Genomic DNA, 22,120 nt, shown 5'->3' with positions numbered 1-22,120 from the left:
ACTACCGGGAGTGATAATCTGACGCGCGATCGGTTAACCGTTCTACCAGGAGGACAGTGGTAAAAGACAAATGGCCAATTCACTTCAGAAAAACCAAAGGCCCTCTAAACCTAAAACCCCCCTGAAAAGGCATTAATTTGGACCGTTGATCAGACGCTATTCATTTTGCCTGTATTTTTCTTTACTCTTTTAAACTCTTTATTCTTTTCAACTCTTTTTTTTCTCTTTAAACTCATTTTTCTCTTAAACTCTTACACCTGTGTGAAATGGCTCGAATTACACCTTCCTCCTGTCTTACCACCAGTGACCATTATAATTTGATACAAGTCAATATGCAGATATTTAGATAAGGTCTCTGCCAACCTTTAGGTGGAGATCTCCTGGTCACTGATAGCATCTGGAATTCAGTACTGTCGCGCGGAATGTCGAAGCGGCGATTATAGGTGGCCAAATTCACTCCTTATTCCCAAGACACTCAAAAAACACCAATAAAAACATCTGAAAACCAAAAACATTCCTGTTTAATCACGTTGGGCGTCACCATTCTGAAGGAATTTAAATAACATGAGTGTGTGCTGCTTAAGCCTTTAGGTTTCTGGGTGTTCGTTTATCAAACAGGATTGACACAAAACAATGGAATGAGTCCAATTATTAAATTTAATTAAGCCATTTCAAACAGTTTACAGATATCTGGACCAGACTGCATGCCATGCCCGTGTGAGATGGCATGAAGTATTGGCACATTCTAATTCAGCTTACAGTTTCATATAGTCACAGCTTTTCAGTCTTGGTTACATCATACAAAACAAGAAACGTGCAAGACAAAGAATTTCAACAGCAGTGTATTCAGATGACCTTGAAGTCTCCATTTCTATCATTGTGTAGTCTCCATCAGTGTGGTTCATTGTACAGTCAGAACACAAAGTTCATGATGATACGGAACATTATAAGCTTCTGTATTTTTAATCAGTTATGTTTATCTTCCAATCAAAAACAAATTTCTCAGGGAAGTAAATGTACATAAGATATATATGTGGCATATATCATGAATATTCCTTTAGGGTTAAAGGTCAAAGAACTCCCAGGCAGAAAGCAATTGATTTCAATGTTTTAATTTCAGTTATGCTATATTCAGTATTATGACTCATAGCCAGTATTGTAAGGCCACCCCTACAGGGGCCACAATTTTGTGGTTTCAAGAGTATAATTTGTTTAATGCTTCCTCCAACACTAACTATTGTTTTCTCTTATAATTTCCCATGAGGCCTCAGGGGACTCTCCCTGATTACAGTTTAGACGACCAACGATAACAAATCTGCAGTGAGCTGCATGTAAGGTCAACAAACAATGGTGTTGTGTGTATGACCTCTGACCGTAAAACTATCTATGTTTTGATTAAAGACTTTGTCCATAACATTTTTATTTTCATTTTTTGGGTTTTTTTGTGGTGAATTCCCACTACAGGGGTTTAGATTTAAAAGCACAGAATTACAAAAAAGAAAAAAAAATAGTTCACTGCCATACTAGTAACAACTGCTGATGTTTTAGGTCATTAGGTCAAGGTTTATGCATTTTTCCCCGTCATAATTTAGTAACTTGAGGTTTATGAAGCCATATTTTGTCTGGCATAATTATGTTTTTTGGGTACAGACCCTTACAGAATAAATATAATTTTGATTCTTAATCTTTTTAAGATATTTTATTTTCCCAGATATTCACATTCACATCTAGGCAGCACTGTGGCGCAGTGGTTAGCTGCCTCACAGTTAGAGTATCATCTGAAAGGTCTGGGTTCGATTCCACCTTGGCCCAGGCCTCTCCTTCTCTCTGTATTGAGTTTGCATGTTCTCCCTGTGCTTGCGTGGGTTTCCTCCCACATTCCAAAGACATGCACTTACTGGGGTTAGGTTAATTGGCTACTCTAAATTTCCATAGGTGTGACTGTGAACGCTTGTTTGTTTTTCTGTGTTGGCCCTGCAACAGGCTGGCGACCTGTTCAGGGTGTACCCTGCCTCTTGCCCTATGACAGCTGGGATAGGCGCCAGCCCCCCCCCCCCCCCCCCCCCCCCCCCCCCCCCCCCCTGCCCCCCGCGACCCTGAACAGGATGGATGGATGGATATTCACATGTAATGGAGTCAGATTTGAACAGTAATTTTACAGGTACAGACAAACTTATCCAAGAGCTGTTTAAAATTAGAGAACTTTAAAATGATTATTTTTTAGATATTTTGAGATTCATCCCATGTTTTTTTTTTGTTTTCTTGTGTTCTTTTTGTTCCACTCTAGCTTACATAGAAGATGTGTCAAATTTTAATTTAAGGACATTAATTTGTGTTTTAAATTTTCTGATGAGTTTGAGACCAAAATGCAAAAGTTAACTTTACAATTGGATGAAAAATGAGACAGCTGACACTGAGCTTGTAAAAAAAAAAAAAAAACACAAAAACACTTGCAATGAAGAAGCAGCTTACACACACTCACTCACTCACTCACTCACAGACAGACAGAAGCTCATATTAGCTTTTTGCATAATCTGATATTTAACTCTAGGCGCATTAAATCAGGTTCACTTTTGGTGGATTGAATCCACTTAGTTAGTAAATTAGTGGTATGCTAAAATTGCAAGCTCATTTTCTCAGGCTGATAAACAAAATAAAAGATTGATAATAAAAAGCCACTGAATAAATAGATCTTTAGAATATTTATGGGCATGTCCTGTCTTAGTTTGTGTAAATTTAATTATTGACCCACAAGACCTGCAGTTCATGGTATTTTGTTTAATGGACAGGGAAACTTTCTTCACTGGACGTTTTCCACAGGTACCTGAGATCATACCTGAGACATTATGAGCCTTTAACAGGAAACTAACCAGGATGACGGTCATATGTGAACAGCTGATGTCTAAAGAGGTGCAGGGATGCATCTCCAGGTGACGAGTGCTGACTACTGTGGTTTGAACATCCATGGCTTTGGTGAATATGAGCACGATGCGCTGAAGGCTGAAAGAAGGCTGCATATATAACTATTACCTGTGCACTGATCAGTGATCATTTCTTTATGTTTGCAGTAAGATTTTCATCATGGAACTGGATTTGATCCTGAAGGGATGCAATCCACATTTTTTTAATGAATTTGAGGAAAATTATTAGATAGTAATTGTTTCATGTCACTGTTTCATGTCACGTGGGCCAATTTATATGCAGAATTTACTTTGGACTGATTAAATTTAAATGCTAATCCACTTCACTAAACAACATTGACATATGAAAGGCTAATGCTTGTTTTCTTTTTGTTTTTCAGGCCATAAGAAAATATAGAAAGTAGGTACATCCATTATAAATATGACATTATTAAACCTTGTCTAAATTCTTTGTTAAATTTACAGTCACAATAGTATAAGATTAGTTTTCACAAAATCCTCTTCTGGCTCTTAACATCAATGCAGTCCTGGCTGACCACCCGAGGTCAGGCTGGTGAAGCTGACCTCAGAAATGTCTGAGGTCAAAAGCAGGATTGAAGGAAACGAGTTTTTAAGAAGTTTCTTGAGGTTCATGGTATATGTTTTTCTTTAATAAATGTACATTTACTTCCCTGAGAAATTTGTCTGGAAAATAACAACTGATTAAAATACACAAGTACGTAATGTTTGGTTTCAGATAAGAACAGTTCATTCTGGGTATGTCTCTATCACTAACAGAATATTAATAACAGATGCCAGGACTCTGTCTGGTGGCGATGGTCAGCCTGACGGAGACCAAACAAACAAAGAGAAACTCTGAGGTCATGTCAAGACACAGCTGCTGGAATCCTCTGTCTTGCACATTTCTTGTTTTGTATAATGATGTAACCAATACTGATAAGCTGTGACTATATGAAACTGTAAGCTGAATTAGAATGTGCCAGTACTTCATGCCATCTCACACGGGCATGGCACGCAGGCTGGTCCAGATATCTGTAAACTGTTTGAAATGGCTTTATTAAATTTAATAATTGGACTCCTTATTCTGTTGTATTGTCTTATTCCTGTTTGATAAATGAACATGCCGGAACCTGGGGGGATAAGCTGTTTATTTTTTTTAGGTTCCTTCAGTAACTAAAGGCAGGTGTGGCATTGTAGGAGGGTTTAACCTCTCTTGCCTCGTCTCCCTCACAGCTCACCAAGCTGCTGCTTTGCTGGTGTGGATTTCTGCTGGTCACGCAGAAGCCATTATTTTTATGATTTCTTGGTTTTAAAGGGTTTTAAGCTTAGTGCTGGAGACCTTCTGGTGGTGTGATTTCTGTGGTTTTATTTAACCATCAGATTTGGTCTACACAGACTTTGGGTACCGCAATTAAATTATTGAGCCTAACTGTGTGTTTTTTTTGACAGTGTAAGTGTTGCAGGGAAGTTTGAGCCTTTTTCTTTCTGCCCTTCAAACGTGTTGTGGTGGTGGGAATAAAACATGTTTCGCATGCATCTTTTTTGCAGTGTATTTTGCTGTGCGTTTGATGTGATGACCATTGGGGTTTTCTTCATGGTTTTAATTCCACGCAGCAAATACTGTTTTAAATGTTGTGCTTCTTTGCGTGTGTGTGTGTGTGTGTGTGTGTGTGTGTGTGTGTTTAAGCATTTAACTTCCTTTAAAGCTTTTATTTGTGATAATTGTGTATTTATATATTAAACTTAATTTTTTGTGAACTGAATGAATGCCTATGGATTTTTTTTTTATTAAAGTGGAATGTTTCAGGTACGGTGTTGGTCAGGTCGGTGGTGAATTGGTAAGGTGGGCACTCCCCTGATTTGGTGCCCTTCACGTGCCGTGGGCCACATTAATACCCTGAACATCACCGATGGACTGAACCTCAGTACAATTATTACACAAATTTACTTGTTAGTATTTTTCCTCATTTATTTCAATTTCATATTTTTTCAACTACATTAAGTAAAATATTTTTATTGATTTAGGATTAAAAATATTTTACTGACACTTTGATTGAAGCAAAGACATGAACAAGTTGAACTGAAACCTAAAAACATGTCTGGGCCTATTTTATCCTGCTCAGAATATTAATCAGACATCAATAAGTGAAAATGATCCATCAGCAGAATCAGTGATGGTGTTGTATCAGTACAACTTTATTAACATCCATCATTGAATACAGACGGGTTCATGCAAGAAGAATCAAATGTAGAATCATTTTATTTACAGATCTTTCTCACTTTTACTCTCACCAACACAGTCACAACATTTAGACTATTCATCAATTTCCTGACATGAATTCCTCCTCCCTGATTTCCTCATGTCAACATGATTTTTCACCACCTGGTCTCATATCTGCTGATTTGTGTGTCTGTGTACAAGAAGTGAAGATTTTCCACTTTATGAGGCTCACAAGGCCTCATTTGACTCTTTTTCTACACAAACTGGACTGACTGACTGCTGCAGACTACTTTTTATGCAGCTTTGCATGCTGGATATTTCAAGAGATACACAACCAGAGAACAACAATGACAAACACACACAAATAAAACTTCTCTGAATCAAAACATGAAAATTCAAAATTCAAAAACCAGGTTTGATAAAGAGAAGAAATAAAATCCTGTCAGTTCAGAAGATCAAACAAACTCCACACAAGCAGGTTTACATGAAACAACTCTTCAGACTGACCCTCTATAAAATCTATTTATTAGAAAATAACAAAGAAGCTTCACAAACTTTTTCCATTATTATTGGTTGGTCTTTCAGTTGTTGTGTTATTTTTTTCTAGAGGAAGGATCAAAATCATTTGTTATCCAGTGTGTAACATTTGATCTGTGAGGATATTTTCAAAAACATTGCTGTTATCTTTTGCTCATTTAAAAAGCTGAGGTTCATTATTGTTTGCTCTCTTTGATTGTAATTATTTCCTTCTTTGTACAAACTAGAAACACTTTTGTGTGCAGCAGAATTTCTTTGAGATAAATTTCTCACGTCACTTTGACCTCTTCCCAAAATATTTGAATCTCTGTGCCAAACACAGAGAAACAGTGTTCCTGTGATTTGACAACATTTAAGATAAATGGAAACACAATTTTAGATTTCTGTGTTCAAACAAACTCAATCATTAAGTGGACAACAAACAATAAGATGTCAAAGTAGCAGCCATAAAGTGACTGACAGGTGATCTCTGTGCAGAGAAGAAACAGCACAACAATGATGGAGACCAAAGAAACTGAAACACACATTTTAACCAACTGTCCCTCAATGACTTCTGACTATTTCAGCTTAATCAACTCTGCTGAGTCTCCATTAGAGTGAAAAAAATAAACTCCAGCATAGAGCGGCTGAGTGAATGTGGTCTGGACTCTGTGGAGGAGAGTCATGGTTTCAGAGACGCTGTAGAAAGACAGAATACCTGCTCTGTGATCCAGGTACACTCCTACTCTGGAGGACTGAGGACCTGACAGGACAGTTTGGACTTTGTTGTGCAGAAATTTATAACTGTTTGCATCACAGCGTAATGACCAAGACTTGTCATTGACTCCAAATCTCTCTGCTCTGCTGATATTCTTGTATGCGACTGCTACATAAACTCCTCCCCCTCTCCACTCCACCTCCCAGTAACAACGTCCAGTCAGACTCTCTCTACTCAGGACCTGCCACCATTCACTGAATCTGTCTGGATGATCAGAATAAGACTGTTGTTGTTCCATTAATGTTACTTTTCTTTTCCCCTCAGATAATAACAGATATCTGTGTGCTGTGTTTGGATCCAGTGTGATTTCACATGAATATTTTAAGAATCCAGCTCTGATCTTTGGCTCTGATGGTGACAGTAAAACATCCTCTTCAGTGACTCTCAGTGAGATGTTTGTCCATTCCTCTCTCAGGATGTCCTGTAGTTTATCTCTGGTCTCTGACACAGCTGCTGTCACATCCTCAAAGTACCTCAGAGGACCAATATTGATGCTGGATGAGTGTGTAGACTCACTGAGTGCTGACAGTGAGGGGTAGTTGTGTAGAAACTGGTTGTGATCCTCTGTGTGTGAGAGCTGCTCCAGCTCGGCGTCTTTCCTCTTCAGCTCAGCGATCTCCTGCTCCAGCTTCTCCTGAAGCTCTTTGACTCGACTCACTTCAGTTTCCTGCTGGGATCTGACCTGCTGCTTCACATCAGAGCTTCTTTTCTGGATCAGACGGATCAGCTCAGTGTACATCTTCTCACTGTCCTCCACTGCTTTATCAGCAGAGCCATTGATGGCCTCCACCTCCTGTTGAAGCAGCTTCACATCTTTCTCTCGGTCCTGGATTCTCTGCTGGATGTTTAGTCGTCTCACCTCGAGCTCCTTCTGCTTCTCAGTCCTTTCTGCTGCAGCTGGGACTGTTTCATGGCCTTTATGTTCATCCGTTGTGCAGAGATAACAGATACTCTGCTGATCAGTACGACAGAAAATCTTCATCACCTCATCATGACGAGAGCAGATGTTCTCCTGGAGCTTCTTGGAGGGGGCCACCAGTTTGTGTTTTTCAAAGGCAGCAGATTCATAATGAAGCTTAATGTGTTTTTCACAGTAGGAAATCACACAGACTAAACAGGACTTGATGGCTTTCAGCTTCCTCCCAGTGCAGACATCACAGGCCACATCTTCAGGTCCAGCATAGCAGTGATCAGCTGGAGCAGCTTGGAGTTCAGTCTTCTTCAGCTGCTCCACCAAGTCTGCAAACATGAGACTTTTCACCAGGGCAGGCCTCGGTTTGAAAGTCTTCCCGCACTGAGGGCAGCTGTGGATTTTCTTTTTCTTCTCCACTTCATCCCAGACTTTTTTAATACAGGTCATGCAGTAACTGTGTCCACAGGGAATAGTCACCGGATCCTTCAGTAGATCCAAACAGATGGAACAAGAGAAGGTTTCTCGGTCCAGCTGAACTCCTTTCTGCGCCATTTCTCCTCTCAGTGTCAGTGACTGTGTGAGTTTCTCTTCCGTATAAGTCAATCTAGTCTGAGCTCTGATTTCAACATGTTTTTCTGTAGGGAATGGAGCCTGTAAGCTCTGACATGTCACCACATGTTGGTTACACCCATCTTCAAACTGCAGATCTGAAGGGGAGAGGAGGTGAAGAGGGAGGAGTTATCAGGCTGTGACTGAGTCAGGAAGAGGAGCAGATTGAAGCAGTGTTTACTCTTCTTTCTGCAGCAGAATACATTCAGAAATTCATGTTGTAGGAGGGAAATTCTGATCTGTCTCAATGTAATCAATTAAAAACATATTAAATTATTAAACACAGCCAGACGTGACTCTCTGAAGAGTATGTTTAAAAGAGTTCATTCATTTACATCAACCACTGCGACTAACAACACTAAACATAGTAATTCTTCCAACTAGATCACTACACCTGGGATTTTGAGCAACTGCTCTAAATTATGGCAGCTTCTGCAACTAAATCATTGACTGGGAACACAGCAACACCTGCTGATAAGTGTGGCAACTACTGCAACTAAACAAGCCACAAACTACAGCAAACTCCCAAAAAGTCACAAATATTTTTAGACATTTGTACACACAGGAGACTCTTTGAAAGTGAAAATGAACAGATTTGTGTAGCTGAACTTAAAACTTCATGCAGAAATGATCACTGTTTAAATAGTTTTGCTTGTTCAGAGTGATCTGGATTAGATCTGCATGTGGACTTTATCACACATGTGTAAGTATTCAGAAATTCAAACATATACACATATTTGACCCTTTTGAGAATAATGTCACTCCACAGTATTTCAGACCCCTCAAGATGATCTGTGGTGATGCATCAGTCTGCGACACTTTAAGAAGAAAAGAGATTGTTGAACCTAAAAACTGAAGATCTCAAGTTGACCCAGTCACAAAGTTGTCACTGTTACAGCCACTGACCTTTGGCCTCTTTTTGAAAATGAGCTGCTCGCTTTCTCTTTTTCTCCTCCTGTTGCTTCCAGCCTACTTGCCACAGCTGAATGGCATTGCAGTCATTTGCATAAAGCTCCAGCTCCCATTGCTCTCTTCCATCTTTGACGATTGTCTTTGCAAGGCTGCTTGTACTGAAAGTGTTTAGGATTAATAGTAGAAAACCTTAGCATTTCTAGTGATGGTGAGATGAAGCTTCATGAAGCTTTCTGACCAGTCAGTGAACTCATGGGTTGAAGCTTCACGGTGCTTCATTTGCTCTACTGCGCCATCAAGTGGACAGTCAATGTAAAACAGGCAGAGTGATTAATCAGAAAGTATTTTTGGTGCGTGAAGCTTTGAACAGAATAAATTAATGATTTTTGTGATGGTAATAAATAAATCCTGAGCTAACTAACATGGTGTGTGTCTTTATGATACAATAGTGGGGTCAAGAGGGAAAGTGGAAATATTTTGGGGAGAGGATTGTGATGTGAATGTGGTTGTGTTACTTCGTGTGTAACTGTGCTTACTAGGGACATTTTATTTATTCATCTTTATTTAGAAATATCAGGTTTTTTCACAGCGCTGAGCTTCAGGTGGTTTCTTTTGTTTGAGATGATTTCAGCTGCTTTAGGAAAATAGCCTTTCACAAGGCACAGATGAAGCTGGGGTAATAATTTATTACTATGCACACGTTATTAGGTGAGATCAGCTCAGATGTTTCCAGACAGGGAAAATCTCCTCTTTTCTGCTGGTTCCATCACCAAAAAAGTAACAGGTCAAATAGATTGCAAACCAGCGTGCATTAATCCCCAATACCACAAACTGTGAGGGTCTCTGCGGAGAAAGAGCCCTTTTGTTCTGCGGTATGACCTGAGCTCCGAGCTTCCTTTGAACAGTAAAAAGAGCTGCTGACACCATCAAGTGCAAGCTTCTTAGATATTCATAAAGCTAAATGCAGACATGCTACTTCCATTTATTGAACCTGCTGCCACCATCAGAGAACGCAGGCATGTTGAAAAATTCTCAAGACGTCCTCAGACTCCTGCAGCTCACAGCACTGCAGCTGAATCTGAGTCAATGATTTCTCCGAGTGAGCCAGTAGAAAGGGTGCTGTGAGGTGTTATCAGGAGTTATCAACCTTATTGATCTCATTCAGTGGTGGAGATTTTCTTCTTCTAAGCAGTGTGACAGAAAAGCTGCCATTGGTGGCAGAGGCTTCAGACAACATAGCATGGTCTTGTAATTACTAATAATGTTAATTTAAGGCAGCTTTATTTACACTGGTCTAATAAATGTCAGATCATATCAAAGTTTATTTGTCACACGCCTGTAGTAGATGGTCGTCAGGTCAGGAAGTTCAGTCTGGATGATGCCTTCTGCTGAACTCACCACTCTTTGAAGAGCTTGTCTGTCGTGCTTGGTGCTGTTCCCAAACCAGACTGTGATGTTCCCTGTGAAGATGGTGCAGGTGTAGAAGTTACTCAGTACCTCGGAGGGCAGTCCGAAGTCTCTTAGACGTCTGAGGTGTAAGAGATGCTGGCATTCCTTCTTTGCTGTGGAACAGATGTGGCAGGTCCTGCGTGTGTACACTCCACGGTGCTTGAAGCTGTCTACTATTTCTACTGGGACTTCATTGATCTGGACAGGCTGATAGCACCACCCCTGCTTCTTGCTGCAGTCCACAATCAGCTGCTTTGTCTTGGTGACATTGAGCAGAAGATTATGGTCCTGACACCAGTTCTTCAGGTGTTTAATCTCCTCCAGGTAGGTCCTGTGTTAAGCACTGCATTTTTAAAACACTGCCTCTTCTTTTAAAGCCTGCAAAGCAGGATTCACACTCATGAGCTTCATGGCTTCATAAGGGGGTTTTATCATCAACAAGTGATAGCAGGGTGGCTACATTCATCTTTTGTATGTCTTTGACAACGTTACACCATACTGAAAATTAACAGTATTTTTTTAACGTAAACTTCTGTAAAGTATAAGGAAAAGATTAATATGCCAAAGTCCTTTAAAATGGTACATTATACTTTATTTTTACAGACTGTGTAAAAATTCTCTTTCTGATATGAAGCCTGTTGTTTTTTGTGCCAAATGTCGCTGAATGTTTCCCACAAAACAAAGACACTCAGCCAGCCTAAAATCACAGCTGCATGAGAGAGTTCTGCAACAATCATGTTATCAGGTGCTGATATGTGGCTCGTTGGTCTAGGGGTATGATTCTCGCTTCGGGTGTGAGAGGTCCCGGGTTCAAATCCCGGACGAGCCCAAGTGGCCATTGACTTTCCTTTGTGAACAAAGTGTGTTCTGCTAATGCAGGAACTACTCAAGCCTGCAGTTGTGTTTGTTCTTCCTGAGTTTATAAGAGAGACTCTCACTTTAATCCAGGATTGTCAACAAGGTCACCATTTTATGCAGTGATCATTAAAGCCCTCTGAGCTGCAGGTCATTGGGTTGCACACCATCTTCACTCCGTCTGCTGCTTTTGGATTCCTGTGCCCAGCTTCCCTCCCTGCCCACCTGGAACCTTCTCCATGGACTAACCGGCGACCCCTCCCAAAGACAGACGCACTCATCTGACCAAGTAAGCTAGCTCAGCGTGGTACTCTGAACATCATATCTCTTTTGTTGATTCCTCTTCTTTGGACCTAGTGGATTAATATCTCTCTGCTCTTCCCATTGTGACCTCCCTCCCTGAGTATCCTGCTCTCTGTCAGTCTCCCCAGTGGCTCGCAACATGTGCAAATTCTTATTGTGAGAAATAAAGACTCTGGAACTAGTACGGCTGTTTCTAAAGAGTCTGCATTCGTGTCTTCCATTTTGTATTAACACTGATCCCAGTGGATCAGAGTTCTTATAGTTTTATTTTTATTTCATTTTGACTGTTTTTTGTTGTTTTTAGTTTCCAAACTGGATTTATTGTTTCAGTTTAGTTTTCATTGTTTGAAAATCTTTAGTTTTACGTAGTTTCAGTGTTAGCTTTTTTTACTTTTAAATTATTATTGTAAGGTGTTTATTATTGTAAGGCTAAGGTGTCGAGGATGGGACTGGCTGCATTCTGGAGTGACTGCTGGCTTTGGAGGCACTCATTTGCCCACGTGTCAGAAGATGGGTTGATGAGTGGAAGTGTGTCTCCTGTGTGTGTGTGTGTGTGTGTGCCCACATGTGCATGTGCAGGTATGTGCGTGTATGGCTGGTCCTGGGTCTGGGGTTTGCTGTGCCTCACCCCCGTGGGACATGTTTGTTCCCACGCTGGTCGTTGCTGCCCACTCAGGAGGGGGGGCACTTTGTGGTTCTGGGGTGCAGGGCTGGGTGCTTTGGTGTGGCTGTTGGCCTGCTCCCTTGTGGGTTGTGCTTCTGGTGTGGGCGGGCTGCTTCTGCTCGAGAGGGGGGTTCTGCTCGGCCCTCCCTTGGCTCGTGCAGGGGTGGCTGCCCCTTGTCACCGGTTCTGTGGGCCTCTTGCCCTGTGGCTGCGGGGCACCCCGCTGGGGTCGCTCTCTTCCTCCTCTTGAGTCGGGCATGCTGTTGTCATTGAGAAGTGTGGTCTCAGTCTTTGGTGCCCGTGGGTGGCCTGGGGCTCATGGGTCCATCTCTGGCTATCTCTGGCCCCGGGGGGGGGTGCTGTTGTGCCTTCTCACCCTCTATACCAGGGTTGTTGGTTATTTGCTCCATCCGCTTTTTGTTTGTGTGCTTTAGTATTTTATCACAGGAATGACCCCCATACAATAGCATACAAGCATACAATAAAGCTCCTCTTGGCACAAAACTGTTTGGCACAACAGAGCATGCAGACAATAATTTTGCTTGCTTAAGCTGCTGGACATCAGCACGAAGCTTGGCATGATAAATTAAATTCAGAAGTATATATATAAATGTGGAGAGCGTCACATCCATCTTTTATGTTCACGTTCATGTTACAGTTCAGTTTATGTACAGTTCAAACCACAGTCTATTTTCAGTGATTCCTTCACACACCCAAAATAAATAAATTGTATACTGATCAAAAGTTACAGTAAATGTAAACACTACATATTCACATAAAATAAAAAACCACAATCCTCCCAATAGTCCTTCTCTGATACAGGACTTACAACAGCCTCCCAAACAAATACCCCCACCCTCACAAACAAAACTTACACAAAGCCCACCACAAAGAATAAAGCTTTTTGTAAAACTTTAGACACTTACTGGTCAAAAAAAGCTCTGAGCCTTTGTCCTCCTCATCCTGCCGTAATAAACGTAATAAAGACCCCCGTCAAAGCCTTATTGAGACCTATAACAACCTTCCCTGCCCCCAACACTGCTCTTGTAAATTTCCATATGTAAGGCCCCATTTACACAACGCCGTTTCAAAATGAAAATGGCATCTTTTTGCTGCCTTTCTGCCTTCCGTTTACATGACAACAGGGTGAAAATAATGTGTTTCGGAAACAGGGTCCAGAGTGGAGCCTTTTGTCGCTGACATTTCCTTAGGGTCTTCATGTTCCTTTTGGCCAAAGATTCAAACCCAATTAAACCCCAAATATCCAAATAATCACTGGGACAAGGAGGTTCCCATGCAGGCTGTTTATTAGACACATTAGTTACACACAACACAGACAAAAACCAAAACACAGACAGTAACATTGTTGTGACTAACATTTTATATCCTAAACATGATAACTGCCCACTTGCCTTTGACCCCTCCTAATTTACATAAAGTCTCAGCCCATGAAACTTGAACCCCAACCAATTGTCTTTTGGTTAAAGTACGCCCACTCTAAAGTCACATGTTCAAGGTGCACACATCACAGGGGTACCTTTTGGTTTATGACAGTTCAGACAGGTATCACAAATGATGAACATTTCTACTCAAACATCTGCTAGGATAACATCGTTAGTACTGCTCCACTTAGCCAAGTCTTATCTCTACCCCCTCCTGGCCAGAAGAGCGCGAGGGTGGGGGGCCTACAGAACTCCATTTTAGGAATGTACCTGTCATAAAACACTGCTGAAGTATAACATAGTGTTAGAGTTGTCATGAGGAACAGCGCTCACTCTGGCAACTCTCCAAGAGCCTCAAATGCATACCCAAGATCTAACAGGTCTCACCCTCACCCCAGTGACCCCAAGAACATAAAGCACTCTATACACTGGTGTGTGTGTGTGTGTGTGTGTGTGTGTGTGTGTGTGTGTGGTGCTTTCTCTTACTTTGCATAAGCCTTAAATGTGGCGTATGGTATCTAAAACATGACAATAATGACTCCATGCACCAGTATGATGGCCATACAGAATATAAAATAGTTTCAGTATAAGTAATAAAAGTAAAAATAGTGACAATACAAATAACATAGGTGAACAATAAGAGTAGATATATTCCCATACATGTGATGATAATAGATGAAAGTAGCACTGACTCATCAGAGGCCCTTAGGAACAGGGCCAGTAATTAGCCATGGGGAAAGTAGAGTAAAATATTAAGATAATAAAGGAGTTCCCTGGAAAAGGAAGAGTGGCCCTAGTAAATAGTATGGAATGATAGATGCCCCACTGCTATGGGCGGGGAAAGTCCCGCCCATAGCGTCAATCATGCGTCAGGTTCTGAGACGAAGGGCAGCAAGAAGCGGCCTGGGAGGACAAGCAAATGGTGGGATAACTTTGTGACGGATGTGGTTGATGGCAATGAATGGAGGGAAAATTTTCAAATGTCCAAAACATCTCTTGTAGCCCTGTGCGAGGAACTTTGCCCTTACATCGATGGGGAAAATACAACCATGAGAGCGCAGGTGGATGCACTCACAAAGGTGGCTTGCACAATTAAGTGATGAGGGGAGACAGCGGAAAACGGCCAATGCTTTCGGTTTGTCACGGGCAACTGTGTCGATAATTATCAGACAAACCTGCCACACCATCTCTGCTCACCTCAGACCAAAATACATACAACTGCCGTTCACTGAACCAGAGGCACAAAGGCTTGTAAACAGATTAAAAGATGCTCACAGTATGCCGCAGTGTTTGGGAGCCATCAACGGGACACACATCGGCATTAAACAACCATCAGCTAACTCCACAGACTACATTAACAGGAAACGTAATTATTCCCTAAATGTTCAAGCGGTCTGTGATTATAAATACAGGTTCATGGACGTTGTTATCAAGTGGCCTTGAAGCGTGCACGATGTGAGCGTCTTTGCAAACTCAAAAATAAACAGTTATTTCAAGACCTAGCAAAGCAAATTGTTGATGACGAGGGACCGGTTCCAATTTTTCTTCTGGGGGACCCCGCTTACCCTTTATTGCTGTACCTCACGAAGGAATACTCAAACGGTGGTTCAACTGCACAGGAACAGTATTTTGGACTTTGTTTGTGTCGAGCGCGAATGGTTACAGAGTGTGCCTTTGGCAGACTCAAGACCCGAATTGCAGCACTCAGGCGACCAATGGACATTAACCTAAAGGACTCGCCCCATGTGATTTACGCATGTTTTATCCTGCACAATTACTGCGAGGATGCACAAGAGACTGTGGATGCACAATGTGTGCGTAATGCCATAGAGATCGACCACGACTGGCAGCCTCACACACAGAATAATAAATATGGAACGGACTGCAATGAAAATGCTGGGAAACCTGTGAGAAGAATTGTCACAAAGTACCTTGATGCATGATTCTTTTTTTGTCATGTACAGTTTTACACTGCATGTTATTTAGAGCTACCCTACTGTGAATACTTGTGAAATCAATGTAAACGGAAAGCTGCTTGTGTAGGTAGTGATAGTTGTAGACAGACGTATGTGGATGTTGCTTTGAAAAAAAAAGTTTTGTATAATTTTCGAGTGATGTTTGTGCACAAATAACTGTTTGAAAGTGCCTTTTTTAGGCTTTTATTGAGGAAAATAAAATGTCAATACAAAAATCACTAATAGTGCTATACACGCATAAATAGTAAAAAGGTTATAAGAGCAAGTACGAAGTGGTTTTAAGAAAGATGGTGTGCTTTTTACACACCATCTGCATGTCCCATTTATGTACAAGAAGTGTACTTCAAAGTCTGTCACAAGTCCAGAATGTCCCCATGCTGTGAGTTGTGCTGCGTTGGTGTCCTATATGCCTGAGCATTGGCAGGGCTGCTGAAAAAATGCTGCTGGGTGCATGTAAATGGCCCTTGAGCATCTCCTCCCATGTGCCCCTGTGCAAAATTGTATGGCTGTTGTTGCTGGGTCATTAAGTGCCCCAGAAGTGTAAAGCCATCTCTAATAGTTGAGGTTATATTACTAATGTTTTCTGAAATTTTATCCAGTCTCTCTAAATTGCGTCTCTCTGACTCCTCTAGTAGGTTGATCATCCTCCTCTTTAGCTGGAGCTCTTCCAGAAATGCCGGGTCAGAGTGCATTTTCTGCTTTGCCTTAAAAAATAAAGCAGATGATACGTGATTTGTAAATACAGCACTGATATGCACATCTAAGCATATTTTAAAAACAAACACCAATTACACCGTTTAGCACTGTTTATTTATACGTACTTCAAGCTCAACCCGACGGGCTTGTGACACATCCAGCTGAACTGGGGAGGCACCTGGGTCATCCATGGAAGCGTAGCTCATGGATGGCAAGGGTGTAGAGCTCTGTGATCTCGAAGCAGTGCTGTCCGCCACACTGTCTTCTAAATCGGCGGTTTCAAGACCAACTTCCGGGGTACTAATGGCTGGCGATCTGCCCCATATTTGCTCACAGAGTTCAAAAAACAGGAGCACAACACGTCCATGTCCACTACGACGCCCCGAATCCACTGCCTGCACTTCATCCTTACCGCTTTCAACTTGCCGGTAACCTGGGCCTTCGTTATTGAGCTTCTGTCGTGCTGAAAGTCTTTGGCAGTCTTTGGCCGTCCCGTTTACAGGATAATGCTCAAGGTATTCAGCGTGAATGTCAACGTACCTTGAGTAGCACAATTCCCAGTCTACATCTTCTTGTGATTTTAATGTTTTGCGATTTAGCATTGTGTGGAGCAGCAACCCAACCTCAACGTCAGTCCACACAAAACCTCTCACACTGGCCATTTTGTAAATGAACAATTTGCAGCGCTTCCTACTGTATCCCTCCACGAATGCGCGTCTTGCGTATACAAGCTTTGCAAAGAGAAAACCAACACCAAATTGTGGCCTGGCATGGGAATGACATCATTTTCATCGTTTCACGTGTCATCGTGTAAACGCAGATTGTTTCTGAAATGCTATCGTGTAAACCAGTGACGTGCAGTCAGGGGAGGCAGGTGAGGCACGGCCTCACCTGTCATCGTGGAAATATAAAATTAAAAAATAAATTAAATGGTTATATTCATTCAGTGATTTGTATTTTAAAGTTCTTTTCCATTTAACTACACCATTTTTAGATTAGTTTTTTCAAAATCGCTGAATTTTCGCATTTGCCGGTCAAATACTAAGAGACGAACGGTGAGGCACCAGCCCGGCGAGCCGCACCACGGATTGCGCAATCCGTGGTGCGGCTCAGTATAGTCATTGCCAATGACTACTAACTGTGCTGGCATGCTATGCAGTGAGACCGGATTACTTTCCGGTCTCACTGCACTTTTACTATATGAACTAAATTTCCATACTTTAGCTGGTGTATATAATGCACAGTTTATTTTTTGTTTTTTTCATTAACAACTGTATGTGTGTGTAATGCATTCTTGTGTTGAGCGATCATGAAACTGCTGCGAAGAGACACTAGGTGAGGCACGCAGTTCTCGTGCCTCATGGTAGGGGGCGCTGGTGATCCCAGGGACTCTACGACTCCTCGGCGGCAAGCTACCATAAACAGTTAGCAAGGCCAGTTAGTTTTTCCTGTTGCTTGGCCTTATGTTCAACATGGAAGATTACATAACTCAACTGAAAGAATTTTCTAAACTGGACTTTCAATCGAAGCAGAAGATAATAATTAAAGGAAGACCAACACCGGAGCTAAAAGGTTTGCTTCAGACTATGTTAATGTTAAACAAAACAACTGTTGCCAATCAAATGGTGAATAAGCTATATGTTTGTAAATCTGATGTGATGACGTCAGTGCCTCACCAGTCACGACCCTCACCGCACGTCACTGGTGTAAACGGAATGCTGAAACGCATCAAAACAGGGCAAGTATGCATGTAAACAGGGCCTAAAGCACACACACAATATATGTGGTGTAACAACAGTGTACGGTGATATTTTCTGTGTAATGGAGCATGTCATGCTCACAGTTACATACATATTTACATCTAAACGGCATATAATACGAGGACGAGCTCAGAATAAATCATAACACATACCATGAATCACCTTCAGAATACAGCTGTTCGTTTGTGCGACTCCGTAAAACTGGTCGAATCAGCGACGAGGTCCTCTAATAAATAATAATCCAGTCTCGTGAGTCAATTAATCACTTTGTTGAATAAATATAGTCTATTTTTGATGCATTCTGACAATCCATTGGTGAGAAAAAGTATTGTAAACACTGTTTACACATGACGGCGCACACACTCTTACTTCCTGCTCAGTTTCACGCACGGAGGACGCACTGACTACGCAGGGAGTTTGTGGAGTCATGTGAAAACAAACCCCATAGCAGGAATTTTATTGGCTATACAGCTGTGGTTTTGGATTTTGGACAACCTCAGAGAAATGCACAAATAAAGCAACTCTGCAGGCAAAATGAGTCCAAGGCAGCTCTTTCTTCTGTTGTAAGAAGATGCAACTAATAAAGTGACTCCGTAAGTAAATCCCTCATCTATTTTCTACCGCTTATTTGGTGTTGTGCCAAAAAGTGATTTCCGAAGGAATTACCTGTTTTTTCAAGTATCTTTATGACTGTAATATTGTACCTACATTATAATCAATGTAGTCCTTTGTGGCCACTTAAAATATCTTTATAGAGCTGCAATGTTATGTTTGTTGCAATTTCTACAGCCCTCTCAGCCAAATCTGTCATAAAAAAAGAAACGTTTTTACTCAGATAAATCAAGAGTATACAAAAATTTGCTAAAAAAGCGATCACAGCGTTTACCTTGTGGCGAGATTGTTGTTTATGTCTCAAATTAAATGATATCATTAATACTTTATACTTTATTGATCCCACAATGGGGAAATTACAGTTAACAGAACACCCATCAAAGAAGACAAACAGAACAAACATGGGGAGATAGGTGAACTGTGGCCATGCTGCCCCCTTCTGGAGGTGCTGCCATTAAAAAGACAGAAACAATAGTGAAAACATATAGGGATGAGTGAGGAAAAAAATCATCTCATACTTTGTATACATATGCACAGTATAAGGTTACAAAAACCTCTGCGATAGAGCAGAAACATATAGCATGGGAGCACTAGGGTGGGTGGGAGGGATGGAAAGGGGAGCCAGCAGAGGCGGGGGGGCTACTGTGGGGCTGACTCAAACTCCCTCCTCAGCGAACAGTTCTGATAAGATGTAGAGTTCATCAGTGGCTAGGTCAGGGAGATCAGTCCAACACAGGTCAGAAGCAGACAGGACGGAGGGGGCTTAGAGCATCTGTTTACAAACATCCCAGAGACATTTTGATATGCGGCAGTCCAAGGCCGCCAGGAGGCCAAATTCCTGATTCTACGACTTGTTTTGCTACAGACTGTACTGATTAATTTGTTGACAGCCTTCAGTCTTACTGGTCTCTCTGTGGTGAAAAAATCCAATTCATCCGAATCTTCTTGGTTCGTTCCTTCGCCGTGCAGAAACAGATACATACATCTCCAAGATCCGAATCAGCTCTAGATATACAGAGTCTGAGTTTGAGTCTGTAATGAGAGATGTGTTTGACAAATTATAGGCCAACAAGTCATTTACAACAGTTTAAATACAGGAAATCCTTTTTTGGCAAGTACTGGAAATCGCTTTTGGCAGACGATCACTGTCTGGCACAACACCTAGGGTCGTAGGGGTGAACAGCAGTCTAAAACAAAGAAGCCCAGACTTCACTCCCCCCAGCCAGTTCCTCCAAGGGGAACACCGAGGCAGGCTCAGAATTATAATCTCTCCAGCATGTCCTGGGTCTGTAGGCTCCCAGTACATTTAAAATCCACACAGCATCAAATTCTCTGTTCGCAAATAAACATGTAATCACAAAGTACTGAAAAGGACCCCCCCTTCCCCCAAAAAAAAAAAAAAAAAAAAAACCAGCATTTGAACCCCGGTATCTAAAGCAGAGTTAGTAAAACAAGTTAGAGTAAAAGAACAAAAACATACCTGTAAAGACAATAAAAGAGGCACCGAGAACTTCAGAGTCTGCTGGATTCACGCTCGCAGCTGCGCGGGTCACGTGACGCACAGAACTGGCGCGCGCAAACTCAAAACTTTGGATGAAAACCAGTTTCTGAAATTGACACATGCGTCAAAAAAACCGCGTAGCGACATAAACGCGATTCACACCGAAGGTTCCCGCATAAAGAAATGAGTCCAGTATCAAAGGAGGCAGCAGAGCAGCAGAAACACGACTCTGCTCGGATCACAACAAAGCAGCAACGTGAGGGACGAAGACACGGAAGCTCCTCATCACCATAGACATCATCGCCTCCTCCTCCTCGTCCTCTTCCGCCTTTTCCTTCAAGGAGGTCGGAAACCAAAGTTTTTCCAGCGCATACCGCTACCTACCGTGCTGGAGTGAGACACACAAAGGCCTCAGCAGACGCTCCTGAATTATTCGTGCAAGGTGCAGAAAAACTGTCCCTCCCATCTAATAGCATACCTGCGCTAATACAAAGGGTTTTAGTTCCAATCAGGGTCAGCGCCACAGCATATGGACCGGACGTGCTTCTAGTTTATTATTTAATTAAATACATATATATTAATGATGATAATAAGGAAATGAGGTGAGACTGCATTTATACCGTCACTTATTATGTCGACAGATTAGTGAAAAACAAATATTAATGTGTATTTAAAACAGCACAGCAAAAGACAAACCCATAGAATTAGAACCACAGAGTGGGTCGCCTTTGCAGGCTACAAAAGAACCGGCTGTCTGTCAATGAGACAGAAGGAAAATCCTCACAGACCCTTGTGAAAGCCCACAAATACATCGTAGATCCAGGTTAAGCTTATCAACAGAGGCGGTTCACCAGAAGTGCACCAGTAAGGTGAGGCTACATTTAAAGGTGCTTTGAAGAGGTGAAAGATAATAAAATATCTGATACATCTTTTGACGGAAATAAAGTGAACATAAAGTGTCTTTGAGCGCGTTCCTCAGTGTTTGCTTCCACTTAAGCCTCTTCATGGAAGCAAACGTTGCACTTTTAAGAACTGGATTATCCAACTCGAGTTCAAAGATCCGAAATCCATCATGGAGCGGCTGAATGAACGTGGTTTGGACTCTGTGCAGGAGTCATGGTGTTGGAGACATGAAAGAAAGACTGAATACCTGCATTATGATCCAGGTGCACCCCCACCGAGGACTCGAGAAGTCTAATTCAGGCCAAATTATTGAGCCTAACTGTGTTGTTTTTTGTTTGTTTGTTTGTTTTTTTGACAGTGTAAGTGCTGCAAGGACGTTTGCGTGAGCCTTTTTCTTTCTGCCTTTCACATGTGTTCTAGTGGTGGGAATAAAACATGTTTTGCGTTTTTTTGTTTTTTTTTTGCAGTGTGTTTTGCTATGCATTTGATGTGATGACCATTGGGGTTTCTTCATCGTTTTAATTCCCCGCAGCGAATACTGTTTTAAATGTTGGGCTACTGTATGGACTTCTATTGTGTGTGTGTGTGTGTGTGTGTGTGTGTGTGTGCGTGTGTGTGTGTGTGTGTGTGTGTTTTAAGCATTTAACTTTCTTTAAAGCTTTATTTGTGATAATTGTGGATTTATATATTAAACTTATTTTATTAAAGTGGAATGTTTCAGGTACGGTGTTGGTCAAGTCGGTGGTGAATTGGTAAGGTGGGCACTCCCCTGATTTGGTGCCCTTCACGTGCCGTGGGCCACATTAATACCCTGAACATCACAGATGGACTGAACCTCAGTACAATTATTACACAAATGTACTTTTTAGTATTTTTCCTCATTTGTTTCCATTTCATATTTTTTCAACTACATTTAGTAAAATATTTTCATTGATTTAGGATTAAAAATATTTTACTGATAGTTTGATTGAACCAAAGACATGAACAAGTTGAACTGAAACCTAAAAACATGTCTGGGCCTATTTTATCCTGCACAGAATATTAATCAGGGATCAATAAGTGAAAATGATCCATCAGCAGAATCAGTGA

At 41.5% G+C, this 22,120-nt stretch overlaps 1 protein-coding gene and 1 non-coding gene across 2 annotated transcripts; one reads left to right on the top strand and one right to left on the bottom strand.

The window, feature by feature from the left end:
- Positions 1-5,096: 5,096 nt before the first annotated feature.
- On the bottom strand, positions 5,097-7,970 carry LOC115797199 (tripartite motif-containing protein 16-like). Its single transcript, XM_030753714.1, has one exon. The coding sequence runs from the start codon at positions 7,899-7,901 to the stop codon at positions 6,237-6,239; it is 1,665 nt and encodes a 554-aa protein (XP_030609574.1). The 5' UTR covers positions 7,902-7,970; the 3' UTR covers positions 5,097-6,236.
- Positions 7,971-11,076: 3,106 nt separating this feature from the next.
- trnap-cgg (transfer RNA proline (anticodon CGG)) lies at positions 11,077-11,148 on the top strand. The gene has a single exon. It is a non-coding gene; the product is annotated as a tRNA-Pro (tRNA).
- The last annotated feature ends 10,972 nt before the right edge of the window (positions 11,149-22,120 follow it).

Source organism: Archocentrus centrarchus, chromosome 18, assembly GCF_007364275.1.
Source record: "Archocentrus centrarchus isolate MPI-CPG fArcCen1 chromosome 18, fArcCen1, whole genome shotgun sequence".
Classification (NCBI taxonomy): domain Eukaryota; kingdom Metazoa; phylum Chordata; class Actinopteri; order Cichliformes; family Cichlidae; genus Archocentrus; species Archocentrus centrarchus.
The sequence above is the reverse complement of the archived record's forward strand: the minus strand, read 5'-3'. Positions and strand labels throughout refer to the sequence as shown.

Excerpts from the sequence above, each read along its gene's own strand:
- LOC115797199 (XM_030753714.1), bottom strand. The coding sequence starts at position 7,901 with ATGGCGCAGAAAGGAGTTCAGCTGGACCGAGAAACCTTCTCTTGTTCC.